Below are 18586 nucleotides of genomic sequence, written 5' to 3'. Positions count from 1 at the left end.
ATTCTTTATGAACTTGTTTGCTTATTTTTAATCAAAAAAAGTTATGAATTGTAGCTTAAAAAATTCTAAAGTGTTACATTTTGTCACATAATGTCAGCGCTAGGCATTTGAACCTGTGCTTTTTAAACAGAGGTAAACGGTTACTTTTCTTAGCGAGTATACTTGCAAAATTTTACTGGTAGATAAAAAGGGTCCCCTTTCTTAGTCTCTTCTACACTATCCATATATCACTATATGTAATGATGATCTTTTCATCTATCCAGTGAATCATGGGTAACTGTAATTTTGCCTAATGTTTCGGGCGGTGTGGCTATAGATAAAGCCTTGAGGCAAAATCACCTTTTTTTATCTTTAGTTAAATTGGTATTGATTCATTTACACCCTTGCAAATGGCATTTTACCACAGATTGATTGCCTGTTTCAGCAGACAATAAAAGCCAATACGGTGGGGTTGCGCTAACTAGGGACCGCCCTTTCTCGCCCATCCCCCTAACTTTCCATCGTCCGAGCACTGAGCACCCGCATCACTTATAATTATATCCCGGGCCCTTGTTTTAGGTCTGGCCATTTTAACCCCTCTGTTATCTCCAGCACCGTATTGATTTGAAGGAGGGCTGGACAAATCAATGCAGTAAGTGGATTTTCAGGGGCAGTCGCAGCCTTGGAGGGTGGGAGAGAGAGGAAGAGAGATGCTGCGCTGGCCTCACAGAGGGGCTGACAGCGAGACCTGTCGACTCCAACACCAGGGGACAGAGGACAGAGGACAGCCAGAGACAATGTGACCTTGGGATGCAAGGAGTGAGAAGATGGATGGACTAATGGCTGCAGAGGGGACGCTTGTAGCAGACGTATGATCGCTGTGATTTATGGAAACAAAATGAAAGTTTCGTCACTGAAAATAGCTTGGTTTGTCCACACTGCCCTGTTTCTTTTTGGATGGCTTGGCGTCCAAACATCCATCCAACTTTGTGGCCTTGGGCTTTCTCAATTTGCATGCTTTAGCATTTCCATAACCAGGTGGCCGAAGAAGCATTGTAGTATAGACAGAGTACTTTTTTAGCCCTTTTCTCAGTCCTAAGAATTCTGGCAGTCAAGAGATCCCAACAGGTATATGGCATTTGTGAGAACAGGCCAAGTTCTCTTATTTGGCCGGCCTTTCGTTTCGGTTGAGTTGAGTTGTTATTAAAAGATTATTTCCCCCAATGTACATTCTGTCATCAGAGTTGCCCCTCTTTTAGTGCGAAATCTATAGGACTTAGTTTTCACACCACCGATGTGCATTGAGTCGTGTCCCACATGAAGCACCAAAGCAAAAGTCTTGAAGCGAGGAGCGTCTCCTCATTTTACCTAATGTGCATGCTCGCATGCTCCTGCGCGAGGCTGCAGCAGGCAGAGCGAGCCAGATGCGTCGAGAGGGGGAGGGGTGGACGAGAAAGAGAGAGAGAGAGAGAGGCAGAGAGGGAGAGAGGGATGGGAAGTGCTTGCAGTTCTGCTGAGAGGAACAGAGGAGTGAGGTTACAGCAATTGATTGAGTAAATGCGGTAAAATCCCTTCTGCTGGCGTGCCAAAAAGAGAAGTTCACAGGCTGATAAAGTCAGGACGAGGAGAGTGAGCTTCGGCAGAGAACGCTACTGTGTTTAAGGAAGGATAGAGGGTCTGGGTGCCTGTACGGTCCGCGGGATGTGGCAGCGAGCCACGGTGGGACAATGAAGAGGCTGCAGTTTATCAATGCGCTGGGATCTTTCTGAGAGCTATGGGCAATTAAAGGGCAAGCGCCTCTGCTCATTGGATGAGGGTGATGGTCACTCTCCAGCCCGTCCAATGTTGACCGGATCTGTATTCAGCAGGTGATGGGCAACAGCTGTGATAGAGGTATCCTCCGTCGCTCTTTCTCTCTCTAAAGCTTATATGCTGTAATATAATGTGGTTAAGTTATCCTCCTGTCTCCTGGACAATAGAGTGATTTAAAAAATCCATAATGACTGAAGTTAGGTTGAATGCGCCTTTAAAGGGCTTTAAAACTTCTCTCTGTGTGTGTTCAAGAGTGGTGTCGGCTAGTTGTTCCTAAATACCGCTATGCTTAGTCATAGGGATCGCTCCTATCTATCAATTTCAGCACTGCAGAGGGATCGCACGCACACACTAACTTCGCAAGAGTGTGTGGTGTGTGTGTGAGAGTTTGCTCCCCCGTCCGAGGAGCTGAAGCGATACAACAGGCGTCTTTGAAGCTCAGCTGTGGCTACAGAGGAGAAAATGTGAGATGTCACTGTTGTTTTTCGGTAACGCTTGCATATCTTGTATGAATTCTCAATTTAATCGTAAGCACGGTGATATTTCAGGGGGTCAGAGAAGCTGTCTAACAAGTGAAGATGCTGTACAGTAAAGAATCGCAATATTTGTCCTCACAATGCAGCCAGTGTTCTTATGCCAAATAGTAAGATTTTAAGTGAACATGAATATTTCTTCAGACTCTCCTTCCTTGAGTTTATAGAACGGAGCGCACAGAACTCAACCAGGGTGCTCGTGAGCTGCAAAAAGAGGTTGGGATGCTAAATTTAGCCGCCAATCAATGGTCCTCTGGAGATGAGCCAGGTGTGAACGTGAAGAGTTTAAAAGGGATCCAGTGATGTACAGATGCTGGAAGTCTGTACGTTGCGTAGATGTTGTATAAACTCTTATCGAGTCCAGTTATTTTTGATTGAAGGGGCTGATCCCTGCAGGGCTGGGCGGCCCTCCAACGGACCCGTTACAATCCCTATTGTGTCTGTCCACTGAGGCCTGGAAGCTGAAACCAGAAGCATCTCGGCCAAAGACCTCCGGGTCAATTTCAGCTGTGCTCCTTGATTCAGAGCGGCGTCAGTTCTGCCGCAGACATGGATAGACTTTTTATTACCCGGGGTGAATTAAACCGTGGCGGGTGATCTGCATCTCAGCACGACGTCCCTGGGAAGCTGTGCGGATGTAGGTTACGTCCTGTTGCATCCTTGACACACATCAGCGCAGGAATAAATTGGTCCGAGAGATTAAAAATAAACTTGGTTTTGAAAGGAACATGATGAATCTTTCATTTGAACTGTTAAGAATGTTTTTGTGCTAAAGCCACAGGGTGTCCATATGTGGAAGAGTGAGCGTTTAATGGCGGATGAGCGGTTTATTAAGAGGACGCTTTGGGTGAGATCGCACTTGTAAGCTTGTCTGAATGGCACTTTAGCTGTGTGTGTGTGTATGTGCAGGCCTGATGTACTGTTAGCAACTCGCTGGGCATCATTATTGAAGACATTGATTTACAGAGACCAGGTGGCTATATTGAACCCAGGACTCCATTAAAGGTTTGTCTGTATCAGTCAGATACCTACTGTGGGGGGGATTTTTACTTTTATCCATAGGACAGTGGAGGCAGACAGGAACTTGAGGCTAAGAGACGGGGTGTGGAATCAGGCATGACCCGGGCAGGACTCGAACCCTGGTCCCCGTGAGCCAACAGCTCATGTATACATGTCTGGAGCGCTAACCACTGGGCTACCGCTCAGACACGTATATTGTTATATGGCCTATTTAATGAAGTCTAATAATCAAAATGTTTTAAAAGATATACAAACGTTCTCTTCTACGGGATATTAATGTGTTGAGTGTGTGTGTGTGTGTGTGTGTATGTGTGGCCTTGTTTTTAAATCCCGGCGGGTCCTAAACCTGAATGCACACCATCTCATGGGGACTCGTGTCACGTCCCCATGGGGAAAAAAGCTTATAAATCATACAGAATAATATTTTTTGAAAATCTAAAAATGCAAAAAGCTTTCTATGATCTTTAGGTTTAGGGGTAGGGGATAAAATATACAGTTTTTACAGTATAAAAATCATTATGCCTATGGACTGTCGCCACGGAGATAATATACCAGACGTGTGTGAGAGAGAGAGAGAGAGAGAGAGAGAGAGAGACTGATTACCTGCGTATGCCTCAGCTTTCAGCCATAAAAATGACTAACTGTCACGTAATGACATATTATTACAGTATTTTCGGCTGGACACTGGCCCCATTCAGCTTTCCCCCAGATGCTGAAATTGCCATACTTTATATGGATATTAATTTTCATGGACAGACATTTTGTCATTTGTCTGATGTCTTTCTCTGGTTCTTTTGCCATGGCGCAGACACTAGACTTTACATTGACATTAATGCATTTGGCAGAAACAAAGGCTTTTTTAACAATGGGAATCGAACCCATGAAATTGGGGTTGCCAAAACCTACCACGTGAGCTACGGGAACACACATGAATACTGTTTGGCTCTTAAATTTTATTATTGAATAATTATTAATTGAAAACTTTGTACACTGAAAGAAATGATACTCTAAACTAACTTAATTAAATTATGGACAGTGGTTCCACACAACAGAAATATGTTATCTCTACTCAAATACTTGATGTATGATGAACTAAACGGAATTGAGTAAACTTAACCAACACAAACAAATACAAACATAAAAGAGTATTAAACACGAACGCATTTCCCCCGTTTCATCATTTTGATAAAAGATGTATAAAATAACATTTTATTGCAACTTTTACTCTCCCTATTCAGCCCCGTGCAAAGCATGATGGAAAGGTGGTTCAAAATAATCGTGTTGTGTTAACTTGATTTATTTATGTAAATTGAACAAGCGTCAAATATTATTTTGATCTGCCTGATTGAAACATGTTCATTTAAAATGTAAACATTTAGTTAAGCTAAAGCATTACTGTTTTTAGTCCGTTTAACACAATGCAATTGTGTTTGAACATAAAACCTAACACAAAGGTGTTAAAACAAAATGAATTGTTTAAATAAAGTGAACGGTATCGTAAAATCTTTTTTTTTAGTGTAACTGTACAGTACATAAAGATTATAGAACTGCAATAGGATCAGCACCTGTATTAGACAGTATATAATTGTTGTGATGTATTGTAAATATTTATAAAATTCACCTATTAGTGAGTCAGCAATAGCTTACAATTAATTATAAGCTGTCTTTGTCAGACAAAAAATCAGTATTGGTGTTAAATGATGTATGATGACTGCAGGAAACTTCTGCAAGTGATCCACAGCTGACTGCTCTCCAACTCAATGTTTTTAATAGCTGTAGTTCTTGGATTAATATTGTGCCTTCTACAACATCTACAGATGTCCTATAGTCTCTTAAGACTTCTGTTAAGATCCTCTTTCTCCTCTCTCAGCAGAAGCATCTGCGGAGCGCTCGCCCAGGCGGAGGAGCATATCGGGCCTGGGCAGCTCGGAGAAGAACATCTCGATGGATATTCCTAACTCCTCACCCTTCAAAGTGCCTGTGAGTATCTGCAGACACACACATACACACACACACACACATATTTGCATTACAACAGCTCATCACAGCCTCCGCCATATCTTCCTGATCTGTTATGCCAGCACTCTTTATCCTTCAGATAGCTTTGCTACAAAAGTATTTCGAAAACATCTAAACGACTACCGAAAAATGTTAGCCTTTGGTTTGCTGTCTTTGGTTAGTTAGTGTCTAAACTGCTGGCCACCTCATCCATCATCTGCACACATTGTGCTGCTGTGACGTGGAAATAGAGCAGAATTCCTCCTGCCCCACTTTAATTACCCTCCTGAGCCCCTGACTAGTGAAGTGTCCTCGTCCTCCATTTATCGTCTGACACTAATGGTCTTTCTTATTTCAGGACAGTTTCTGTGTGTGAGCATCCATACAATCACTCTTCTGTCTGTTAGTCAGTGTTAACATCAACCATTTGCACACTACGGCAGTAACATTGGCCAAATGTTTTCAAGCGAGAACATTTAGTTAATAACAATACACGTATTGTAAAAAGACACATTCTGGGGAACAATCTATGCCTCCGAGAAGCATTAGAAAAGGATTGAAGATATTTTTAACCAGTGCTAGGAAGTGGGCCAAGGCGGATATTTATATCCCGAGCTTTTTAGTGCATTGTGAGATGAATTGTACATATTTGTCACTTTGTCTCAGAATTGAGAGAATAATGTGATTTGGTTCACGTAGATGAAAGACTTTCAGATGTGTTTCTTAATTCAGGTACTCAGAACAGCTGAAGTATTTTTGTATCAGGAACGTGAAAGTGTTGATTGACAGGTGAATTGAGATTAGTGGGCAGCACATAATATATGAATAGAGTCTTTTGGAGCCTGAATGTAAAGGTAAAGCTGTCGTTAAATGATTTACACTGCAAATTTCTCAGTTCCGATAATTGCAGGAAGGACACATCATACAACGACATTTGTGGCAATATATTGGGGAGCATTCTTCTATTCCAGTTTGACAATGTCCCCCAGAGCGAGGTCCCGCGAGTATTTACTTTTGTATGGAAGGGCCTGAACAAAGCAAAGACGAGAAGCCTACGGAAACATCTTTGGGATGAATTGGATTGGTGAGAAAGAGCCAGACCCCTGACCTCAGTGCTGTTTAAATGGGAACAAATCCACATAGTTACATTCCAACATAGTGAAAAGTCTTCCCAGAAATATGAAAGCTGTTACAGCAGCTAGGGACAGGATTAATGCATGTAGTTTTGAAATTGGACATTACACTGTCAGGGCAAGAATCCACTAACTTTTTCTGCCCTCTTTTTTTTTGACGGACAATTTTATGGTGGTGTTTGATAGTAATGTACAGGCACTCTCAGTAAAGCCTTGTTACAGATTTTCCTTATCATTTTTTTTTCGTAACTGTAAATTGAGTTATATTAAAACGTAGCGGGATAATTGATTATATTTGGATCACAACACAAAGCTGAATAGGGATGAAAATTGATATTTTAATATCTTATAAAGTTATATGAACTTTTTACTTGGTATTTTTTGTCTTGTTTTGTCGTACAAATATCAAAAATTCTTAAATCAAGATACTTGGCGAGGAAAGTGACTTAGCTATTGACTTTACTAGATATTAACTTTGCTTAAAGCGAGCAAAAATATCTGTAAGTGGGTTAAGAAAATAATGAATAAAGTACTTAATAAAGAGATCAAATTTAAAGTTTATTTTTATTACCCCATTGACAGGTATTTTTGCTTGCTTCAGCCAAAAACTTACTTCATTTTTACATTTTCTTTCAGAAAGCAAGAGGTAATTTCTTATAGGAAACTTTCCTTGTGAAACTGTATCTGGTAGCACCATAAGGTTGTATTTCTTAACAATTAGTTAATGCATTAGCTAACGTAAACTAACTATGAACAACACTTTTACAGCATTTATTCATCTTAGTTTCTTTATTTCAGCATTTACTAATACATGTATCTGTTAACATTAGTTAATGCAAAATGAACTGAAATGAATAACAGTATCGGCTTTAACTAACATTAAGATTGAAAAATGCTGAAAACTATATTGCTCATTGTTAGTTAATGCATTTACTAATATTAACAAATACAGCCCTATTGTAAGGTATTACCATGTATCTTGATTTAAGACTTTAGATATTTGTACCACAAAACAAGACAAAATACTAAGCAAGTATTTCAATACAGTGCATTCATTTTTTAAGATAATCAAAATGTACAATTCTACCTCTATGTAGCACTGGAAATCCTTGGTTTATTTGATATGCATTTTAATATAAAATCATACAGATGTACATCTACTGTATGTCGTCAGATTTGGTATAACAGTTTTGCAATCTGATTGGATTAGCCACATTATGACTCGTAATTTACCATCTATACTAGATGATACACAGAATGTGTCTAGTGTTGCTTTTTCTTCATTATGATTTTGTATTAATAACTTATTGAGCTGCACCTCCTGCTGGCAGGAATCAACTTGTAACTCTCACATTGGTTCTTAATGAATAAGCTTGCGCTGAATGGGCTGAACGTGTGTTTTACTTCCTTCCTGCTTTACTGAAATAACACCCTCGTAAAAACTGCTCATAGTGACCCAGAGCCAATTATTACTCATGTTTATATATATCCGCAGGTGGCTGTTTGAACTTTGACTTATTGGTTACTTATTCATATTTTGTTTTCCTTTAAGACATCAAGCAAGCGTTCATTGCTACGTTCACATGTTGAACTATTCAACCTGCCTTGGCCACCTTTTATTAGTCGGCGCGTGTGCATTTTGACCACCAAGATAGAGAGATGCCTGTTGTAATGGTCTATTGGATTTTATTTTAGCAGCTTGCTTCTGAAAGGTCACAGGAGGCTTTGTGAAATTATAGTGACAGTGGCGCTTTCTCAGTGATATGTTCTCGGGGTGTTTGGGTAAGTGGGCTCCGTGTATAATTGATGATCACTTGAAAGTCACATACAGCGGTGGGCGCAGACATTAACTCGTGAGTAAGCATGAGTCACACGGGCACAGCAACGCACACACTCAACCCGTCATTCAGCTACTCACCCGTTTCAGTACAGCACTTTCTTAAAGATACGCACCTGACTTTGTTTATTTTTTATACTTGTAGGGTTTTTTAAGTAAACGACTGAAAGGATCCATCAAAAGGACGAAGAGTCAGACGAAACTGGACCGCAACACAAGTTTTAGACTCCCATCACTACGGCCCACAGATAGTGACAGGTGAGTTTTGCTGTATTGTTAGACGGGCTGAAGGCTGACCAGAGGGGAAAATATCTGTAATTTTCTCATCCTCAAAGACCGTATTGTTCTCTTTCTTTGAATTACAAAGGGAGATTGTTTCCATATAATGCATAATAGATTCCCAATTGAAGTTATTATTTATTGAAAAATTATTATTTTACAATTTTTGCATTCAATTTAGATAACATCTAAAGGTATTATTTGCTTTTCAGATTAGCGGTTCAAAGCTATTTCGTTACATAATGACGCTGAACTGGCTGAATGGATGTGTTTGAAAGACTCTGACTCATATATAGTTAATAAAGTTGAGTTTTGTCAGTTCTTTTGTAATGAGCACCGTCACATTGTATGAAGAGGTGTTTGGTCTTGTTACGCATGTCTGCTCCAGCTTTCTTTTAAATTCATGTCTGCTTCTTATGGAGGAGCAGCTCTCTGGAAATATGCTGCGCTGGGACCTGGCACAACATGGGCTCGGTTTTAAAAGAAATGTGAAATTGTTCAGACAGTCTGACGGTTCTCTGGCAGAACTGTTCCTGCTGTCTGTCCCGTAAGAAGCTACTGCATCACAGTGGCCAACAATGGCTACAGAACTTCTCCCTGCACTCATATTTTCAGTGGGATTTATTGACCAAAACAGAGAGAACACTAAATAAATAAATAATGATGATGACTGTGACTGTTAGCACTTTTAGGCGATTTCTGTTGTTACCACAATAATATTGTTATTGTGAAATCTTTTGGGGGTGATAATCGTGTTGTGAGAATCTGATATAGTGATAGCCCTGGTTTCCACACACTTGACTCTGATCATGAGAAATGCTTCAATGCTTGAAATTAGTTTTGTGGTCAAAGCAGCCAACAAGTTCCCAGCATGCATTGGAACTCCTTTATTACTGTTATAGAGCATCGCAGGTGTGACGTCATGAAGTCAGTTGAGAGATTATCCAGTGTGTGCCGATCTCAAATGGACGGTCAGGTTTACTTGGAAAAACCTGAAAATAACATGTTGATGCACTACACGGTTTTACAACTTTACCGTGTGGAAAAGGAGTAACTTGAAAAGTGCGTTTTACTGCCCCCTAGAGGACAGCACTGTCTGCCCAATGCGGTCTACTTGAAAAATCATTATAATAGACAGATTCACCTGGATGTTTTGCTTTGTTGGGTTTACTTTTGATTGAGGTCCATGCAATACTGCAGCTGGGTATTAATATTCTGTTATTATAAAGATAAAGTGGCGCTGTTAATGGCTTAAGGGAAAGTCACTGGTTTTATTACTGCACAATAAATGTCTCGCAGGTCTGAATTAACAGTGAATTATTAGGTCTTGTTCTCCGTGATTATGAAGCAGGAGTTGTGTTTCCACCCTTCTGCTTGTGTTTTGCTGGTGTATCTGTCACAGATGATGTGGAAGGTGTGTGTTTTGAAGAGTCAGTGAAAACCATAATTCTCTCTTCTTTTTACCCTCACTTATTCTTAATGTGTCCTTCCTTATAAACGAATGAACTTAAGAAGTTCTATTTATGAGCCATGAGCCCCCAGCTAACCAAACCTCGCTTTTGAGCATTCTTGGCTTAAATGTCAGGCTGTAGAAACCGGGAACACATTTGAACTTTCAGGTGTAAATAGCCCATTAGGGACTTTGAAGTAATTGACCTTTGATGTAGTATAATTACGTCTCGTTTTGTGTTTGAATGAAAAGACTGGTCCAGCATTCATGGTGGAGTTGTAACCATCGACTGTTCAGAGCTTGTATGTGTCTCTGCAGTCCAAGTCGTGGGGTCAGGTTTACGGGGTCTTGTGGGAGAGCTGCATCTAGATACTGGATGCTTCCAGACAGTCAGTACAGGTGAAACATATTGAACATTTTCTGCCAGGAGTCACAGTGACTACATCAGCTGGATGAATGAGTGGATGATCAGATTAGTGGATACATGGATGAGATGGTGTGTATCCTTCCCTTCAACCGACACAGATTTCAACAAACGCTCAATTAACCCAACGACATCTTTAGTGATTTTCTTTATTTTGTTTTATACGTTTGAACTGGTATCTACATTAGTCTCTCTCTCTTTTCTTGTTCTGTTAAGGCTTTCTATATAATTGTGTTACATACTAATATTGTAATGTGCTTTGAGACTGCGGTCTATCTTTACATCAGTCTGCTGTAAAACACTCATTGTCATCGATCGCTCTAGCTCGTATGCTGTGGAGAGTTGTGTATTTATTGTTAACTGGGTACAGAATATTTTTAGATTGTGAGGTTTTAAGACAGAGTTTATGGTTGGGTTCAGGTTAAAAAAACCTCTGGGTTTGGTTTCAGGAGCAGATTATATTACTGCGCAGGTTTGTTGTGTTGCTTCAGGAAATTACCCAGTGGCTTAAAGTACCCAAACATGTTCCAAAAAATACAAACAAACAATTTCTGAATGTGTTCGGCCTCTGGATGTTCCCGACCAACCTGCTCGCCAACAGATTTAAAACTTCATGCAGGTGGATTGCGTTTGTGCAATGAGACGTTCATCACACAGGATATTATGACGCGCACACACCCCGTCTAGACAGAACTAATAAATATGACTTAGGAATTAAGTGTTTGCTTGTAATACATTAAATAGCACGTTGCGTCATTTACGTTTGTAAAACAAAAGGCGAAATGTGTCCCCGTTTGACACAAAACCTGACCACGTGAGAAACGCCAGTGTGCGGATGTTGTGCAGGTGTGAGATAAAGTGAGATGTTTGTGTAGTCAACTCATCCCGCGCTCCTCGTAGGGCGGTCCCCATGGTAACGTTCTCACGGGGACTTTGGATTGGCCGGCCCACTTTCTTGTTTATCAGTAAGTTCCTGCTCTCTGCTTCAGCCTCACCGGAGCTTCAGAGGAGCATCGCTGGAATCGAGAATGAAGTGAAACACTTTAAACCGTCGTTTGTTGTCAGAGATGCTCCTGGGATACTCCTTCAAGTGGATCTTTAGTTGTTTTTCGTAGGTATAAAGTGTCTTTCTGTAAACAATGAAATACTGAAGTGTATTTTTGCATGTTAAAAGTGTTAGTGAGTGTTGGGTGTGTAGATAAGAAAACGTTGGTTTGACTGTTTTTGTGTCTCAAATCTCATTCTTTCCTACATTTGACTGCCTCCCTGTGGTCACACTCTATAATCGTCTCTTTTCTCAGCCTCGGGTTCATAGCAGGACAGGCTCATGTGCGAATTGAATGGCTTTCTTTAATAGCCTCCGCTCAAAGATTGATTTTAGTCATGGTTCTGGTCTGCATCTCAAATCTCCTGCGGCTGAGGACATTGTGTACCCAGAAACGAAGGAGAATCAAATATGGCAGTAGGAGAGGAGGATGTAATTATTAGAAAATGACACAGATCTGGCTCATCCAGTGACGTCTGATTCTTGAGTTATTGAGTTAAAGTGAGTCTGTAAATGTTTGCTGTTTTGTGCACGTGTCGCTGTAGGTCGCGAGGCCTGCCCAAATTGAAGGAGTCATGTTCCCATGAGTCTTTGCTGAATCCGGGCAGCGCTGTTGAAGCTCTGGATCTAAGCATGGAGGAGGACATCTATATTAAACCACTACACAGCAGCATTCTGGGACAGGACTTTTGCTTCGAGGTACAGTTTGCATTTATTTCACTTCCGTGTTAGGAAACTTTTGAGGAAATGCAATGTAGGAATTGACTGATTCATCTTCCAGACCGATGAATATTCGTCTGATATTTGGTCATTTTATCACGTTATTTAGTATTTATTATCTAATAATAAACATATTTAATAATATATAAATGTATTGTGTAATAATACATCTAGTAAAAAAACATGACCAATAGCCGGTTAATGTCTTTTATTTTTGTTGTAACTTTTATTTACCTTAACCTTTTTTATTTGATAAAGTTATTAACAAAGTATTACAATATTATTAATACCACCATGTATTTTATGTATTCTGTATATTTCCTAATTTTATGTTTATTTTTACTTTGTGTCACTTTTTTCTGTATTTATTGTAACAGCTTTGAAACAAATAGCAAAAAAATGGCTGTCAATCAACTGTATTATGAACAGCAAAGATAAAAAACATTATTTTGTCCATTTGCCAATAATGTGGAGGATGCTACTGTATTTGTTAAAGTGGCAGAAATTATTTTTTTTTTACCAAATGTGCTGAATTTCTCCTCATGCAGGTGGCATACTCGGGTGGAAGTAAGTGCTTCAGCTGTTCATCCGCAGCCGAACGGGACAAATGGATGGAGAACCTCAAAAGAACCGTGCAGCCCAATAAGGTGACTGTCATTTTTCTCTGTTTTGAAGACAAGTTCTGTTTACACATGCCACAATGCTTAACCGATGCCATCCCATCACCAGGACAACTGTCGGCGAGCCGAAAACGTCCTTCGCCTGTGGATCATCGAGGCCAAAGACCTGCCGCCGAAGAAAAGGTATTTCTGCGAGCTGTGTCTGGACGACATGCTGTACGCCCGCACCACCAGCAAAACCCGCTCCGACTGCCTGTTCTGGGGGGAACACTTTGAGTTTTCTGGCCTTCCTGCCGTCAAAAGCATCACCGTGCACATATACCGTGACGTGGACAAGAAGAAGAAAAAGGACAAGAACAACTACGTGGGCCTGGTGAACATCCCCGTGCAGGGGGTGATGGGACGGCAGTTTGTGGAGAAGTGGTATCCGGTCAGCACCCCCACCACCAGCAAAAGCAAAGGCGGAGGTCCATCCATTCGCATCAAGTCTCGCTTTCAGACCATCTCTATCCTGCCCATGGAGCAGTATAAGGAGTTTGCGGAGTTTGTGACCAATAACTACACCATGCTGTGCTCGGTGCTGGAGCCCGTCATCAGCGTCAAGAACAAAGAGGAGATGGCCAGCGCGCTGGTGCACATATTACAGAGCACAGGGAGGGCAAAGGTACGATGCAAATAAACCTTATGCACTTTATGGAGCTGTCCTTAAATCATTGATGTTTGCTTTATCATGCGTCAGTGCATTTGCCAGTGGCTTTTTTCAATATTTGTTCAGTGTTTTGGCTAAGTGCTTGAGTGTTACTGCCTGACCAAATGACGTTTTTGTTAGGATTTCCTGACGGATCTGGTGATATCAGAGGTGGATCGTTGTGCCGATCATGACGTGCTCATATTTCGGGAGAACACGCTAGCCACCAAAGCCATAGAAGAATACCTCAAATTGGTGGGACAGAAGTACCTTCACGATGCACTAGGTATGTTAAATCATGTCCTGAGATGACTTGAAGTTTGCATTAGTCCATTAACCCACCACTAAGACCGTACTCATGCGCTCTGGTTTTTAGGAGAGTTTATTAAAGCACTGTACGAGTCAGATGAAAACTGTGAGGTGGACCCGTCTAAGTGCTCTAACAGTGAGCTGCCGGAACACCAGAGTAACCTGAAGATGTGCTGTGAGCTCGCCTTCTGCAAGATCATCAACTCTTACTGGTAAATACACTCCAAACGCTCCACGCGCATCGTGCAATTGCATTCGTTCCATGCTAACTTACCGCTGCGCTCTGCTCAGCGTGTTTCCCCGGGAACTGAAGGAGGTGTTCGCCTCGTGGAAGCAGCAGTGTCACGCTCGAGGGAAGCAGGACATCAGTCAGCGTCTGATCAGCGCGTCTCTCTTCCTGCGCTTCCTGTGTCCTGCCATCATGTCCCCATCGCTCTTCAGTCTCATGCAGGAATACCCCGACGACCGCACCTCACGAACCCTCACCCTCATCGCCAAAGTCATCCAGAACCTCGCTAACTTTGCCAAGTATGTCAGGACTTGATGTATTGTTCATTTGAACAATGTAGTACATTACAAAAAAGTTGTACAAACACATTAATATCTGCATAAACGTGAATTATTTATCAGTTTTATTTTCGGTTCCTTTATAAGTACTGAAGATGTTTACTTATTTATTGTGTTGCATATTTTTCTTTTGGAAAATAATTGAATAAGCACATTTTTATTCATGTACTTACAATAACACACACAAGCATGATAAATTGCTTGATAAAGTTTAGTTCATGAGACAAACGGCCGTGGTGTTTCTTTTAATAGAATATATTTCATATGTTAAAGCTGCGATCTATAATGTCTCTGTTAAAAATAAACAAAAAATAAGTCATTAAGTCCAAAAAGGATTGAACCTTTACCAAAAATAATATTAACCTAACCATGAATTATAAATATTGATGCTTAGGTCATTATTTGTACTGTTTTTTTTTTAATGACCAAAAATGATTCTTATATTCTGTTTGATACTAAAAACGGAAAAACTGCCTTGATTATTCAGAAACTTGCATGTAAACAGTCTTTGTGAAAACTCTCATACAGTTTCTCATGCATTTTTTCATTCTCCGGTACATCAGATTCGGGAACAAAGAGGAGTACATGGCCTTCATGAACGACTTTTTGGAGCACGAGTGGGCCGGTATGACCCGTTTCCTTTTGGAGATCTCGAACCTTGAGACCATCTCCAACACCCCAGGATTTGAGGGCTACATCGACCTGGGCCGCGAGCTCTCTGTCCTCCACTCGCTATTGTGGGAAGTAGTGTCTCAGCTAGACAAGGTACTGAAATCCCTCTCTTTGACTCATTCCAATTGATTTCCCTGCAACAATACCTCATTCCACACATGCTACTGCCTAAAGTCTGTATCTACAACAGCGTGAGGTTTAGTCTTTTTAAAGCAGGACAATGTACACACTTTTAATTTTAAACAAATTCAAATCTGTAGGTTTCTTAGGCAGACATGAGCACACAGATGTAATGTAAACCAAAGGTCTTTGTGTTTGTAAGGAGGCCACTTAAAAATCAAGCACGTTTCATACCTCACAAATGTCTCATGTTGAGCTGTGTGCTTAATGTCAGTAATGCTTTTGTCTTCACTAAACAATGTGAGGTTGCAGCGGACTTGAGTGTAATCGCCAACCCGACTGCATTACTGTTAAACAGTGTGTGACCAAAAAGGCTTTGCGCTTGTTTGCAGTGTTATGACATCTTTGCTTAAAGTTGTTTTCAAGGTTAACGTCCGTGTACGTTTTAACTCTGTTGAAATGGTTGCAGTTTGTTGGATGGCTTTGGCACATTCACACATTCCCACATGCCCTGCCCTCTAACTCTCTCTGAACTGTTGAGTCTGCAGCATGGTTTTGTTTTGACTGCAATTAAAACCTCCCCGCATAACGTTTTCGTTTCATCACAGCCTTTCTTTTAACTAGTCCCAGGCATAACCTTCTGTTGTCGTTTGACTTTGATGCATGCCCTGCGTTGGACTTGTTTGTTTTGGAATGGCTTTCGTCGTTTGTAGAAGCATGTGTTTGGTTTTCTTTTATTTATCCCCAATTTGACTTTTCCTTTTGTTTTCTCCTCTGTTTACCCATGCCACTATCCATTCCACCCTTTCCTGTCCGACACACTGTGTCTCCATGGTTACGCTGTCCTACCACCAATGCATTATGGTGCCTTCTATTCGACCAACCAAAATCCAATCCTCCTGCCAACCCACCAATCTGCCATCTGCACCCTCAAACTCTCGGGCTCCGTGCGGTTGCCCTCTGTGGTCCGTAATGTGGTAACCATGGTAACGCGCCAACCCAGGGTGACAATTCCTTCCTGCAGGCGACGGTGGCCAAACTGGGGCCCCTGCCGCGTATCCTTGGCGATATCACCCGCTCGCTGTCCAGCCCCGCCCCCCTTCAGCAGCACCTCAGGCGGTTCCAGGACCACAGCTCTGCACATGACATTAGTGGAAGTGTGTCCTCAGGACTGCAGAGAATATTCGAAGACCCAGCAGACAGGTAGGACGAACCTTCAGAAATGTTTTATTATATTCCATTGTTTTACTTTTAAGGGATAAGAGGGGAGGATTCACTCAAAAAATATATATTGACAGAATTTTGAATTGTAATTTTGATAGTGGTCAAAACAAGATGTGCTTAAAACTCACTCCTGCATTTTTTCCCTGCATCAAATAATAAAAATCAACAAATAAAACACGAATGTTTTAGTCAACTGATGCGTCTACAAGTTACATTGTAGCAAGTAACACTGGAGACCCATTACGCTATTAAATATACACTTGAAAGTCTGTGTGATGTCAGCATTTTTCTCATTCCTCAGTGAAATGAGGAGCATCAGATCCCCTGTTCAGGAGCACATGGAGGCCTTAGCCCGAGGGAAGCATCCTTTATTGGGTCAGCAATCTTCTACGCACAGCATGAGCTTTTCTGACAAAGAGGAGAGAGACATTCCTCTTCCAAACGGACGCAGTGTATCTTTAATGGACCTCCAGGACTCTTACCTTGCACAGGGCCATCCAGGTCCGGCCCCACCAAGGTTAGGGCGGGTGGGCTCTCAGGCCTCCATCGGCCCTCTCCCTCCTCCTCCACATCATCACCAGCCCCCTGTCTATCCAAAAGTCCCCCAGCTCAAGGACAACTTGCCACAGAGCGCTCCCCAGGTGCGCCGTCCGCTCCACCCCTCCCTCAGTCAACAGCGCAGCTTACAGCCGCTGTCTTTCCAGAACCCCGTTTACCACCTCAGCAACCTGCACGCGCAGTCCACGCACTCGACCCAGTCTACGCACTCCGTCCAGTCCCTGCAGCCGGACTCTAGCTCGGAGAACCTGAGCACGGCCAGCTCTCGCAGCGGAAGCCCCAGCGCGTCAGGCGGACGGGGAGCCACGCCCAGGGCTAGGATGCCCTCCACCAGCAGCGTGGAGGAGGAGCTAAGCCTCAAAAACATCCAGGGGCAGGAGACTCCTCCTCCCACAGCCCGCTGGCACCCACCCCTGGTGGACTCGCACTCGGGAGCCCAGGTGGTGGTGGTGCCGAGGCAGAGTTGCACGGGCACGGCGCATATCGTGAAGGTGGAGCAGCAGAGTCGAGCAGCGGGGCTTGCGGCAGGTAACGCAGGGGTGAAAACGCCTAGGTCTCTCCCTCACAGCACCTCCCTCCGCAGTAGCAGCAGCCTCAACACCGAACCCATGCAGCAGAGCGACGAGAGGTCCAAACAGCAGTCCACGTGCTCTAGAGACAGCTCAGTACCTGGAGGGCGAGGCATCAAACAGGTAAAGAGGAAGTACACTCTTGCGAGCAAAGTTTCAATTTGCAGGAATCGTTTAAGCCCACAAACATTTTTTCGTGCGTTTTGGCATTGTTCAGGTTCAGTCCCCTGTGGAATCTGTTACCATGTCCCCAGTGGAGAGAACGGCAGCTTGGGTCCTGAATAATGGACAGTTTGAGGATGAAGAAGAGGGAGGCCCAAGCAAAGATGACGCCAAACACATAGAAAAGGTACACAAAGAAAAATGACGATTCTAGCCTAGGGTACACTTACGCCCGATTCATACATACTCCGTGTGCAGTGCGTATGCGGTGCGTAGAGCAACACGTATGCAGTACAGATCCGTCATGCGCCATTGTGCTTCCACACATACTACGTTTGTAGCGCGTTAGCGGTCCGTGTCTTCTGTGTGATTCTGTCAACAATGGGTATTTCCGATATATGATTAATCGAAACGTACGTTTTTAAAAGGGTTTATGAAACGCGCTATTTTCATCATCGTGATTCTCTGTTTTATGTTTAGTGCAAGTGGTTAGTTCCATGGTGTATCCAGATTAAAAAACATGACTTTGAATTAAGTGTAGGACAACACAGAAATAAAATGATAAACCTTTTCAGGACTAAACACAATAGCTGAAAAGAACGTACTATTTAAATTATATTTTATATGTAGTTTTGATGTTCGGATGGTACTTCAAAACACTTGATGCTTACGTGAAGTTATATTAGCCTAGCCTATTAAAAGAGTTTCAAAATAACTTACCATCCATTCCAGTGGCCGATGAAACTGCCTCCCATTACCTTTTCTTTAGCATTCAGGTCTTTATAAAAACAGTCCTGGGGGTCATAAATCACTTTGTATTTCTCTACCTCAATAATTAGCCGCGTGTCATCCATCACTCTGCCGTCT

The 18586-nt window shown here is 42.1% G+C and overlaps 1 protein-coding gene across 9 annotated transcripts in view; it reads left to right on the top strand.

Annotated features, from left to right (window-relative positions):
* Positions 1 to 18586, top strand: part of rasal2 (RAS protein activator like 2) — an 82087-nt gene that overhangs the window by 57717 nt on the left and 5784 nt on the right. For 4 of the 9 annotated variants that reach the window (XM_057334939.1, XM_057334943.1, XM_057334944.1 and 1 more), the window contains 12 exons: positions 5215 to 5324; positions 8458 to 8570; positions 12056 to 12209; positions 12779 to 12877; positions 12960 to 13514; positions 13680 to 13824; positions 13915 to 14059; positions 14139 to 14375; positions 14978 to 15179; positions 16210 to 16409; positions 16732 to 17680; positions 17775 to 17906. In XM_057334939.1, coding sequence (XP_057190922.1) covers positions 5215 to 5324; positions 8458 to 8570; positions 12056 to 12209; positions 12779 to 12877; positions 12960 to 13514; positions 13680 to 13824; positions 13915 to 14059; positions 14139 to 14375; positions 14978 to 15179; positions 16210 to 16409; positions 16732 to 17680; positions 17775 to 17906 — 3041 coding nt within the window. Of the gene's footprint in view, positions 1 to 1479; positions 1873 to 5214; positions 5325 to 8457; positions 8571 to 12055; positions 12210 to 12778; positions 12878 to 12959; positions 13515 to 13679; positions 13825 to 13914; positions 14060 to 14138; positions 14376 to 14977; positions 15180 to 16209; positions 16410 to 16731; positions 17681 to 17774; positions 17907 to 18586 lie in introns of those variants that run through there. The other 5 variants (XM_057334940.1, XM_057334947.1, XM_057334945.1 and 2 more) reach the window with 4 other exon arrangements.

The sequence above is a fragment of the Triplophysa rosa genome, linkage group LG5 (genome assembly GCF_024868665.1).
Source record: "Triplophysa rosa linkage group LG5, Trosa_1v2, whole genome shotgun sequence".
NCBI lineage: Eukaryota > Metazoa > Chordata > Actinopteri > Cypriniformes > Nemacheilidae > Triplophysa > Triplophysa rosa.
Note: the sequence above shows the minus strand (reverse complement) of the source record. Positions and strands in the feature narration are given on the sequence as shown.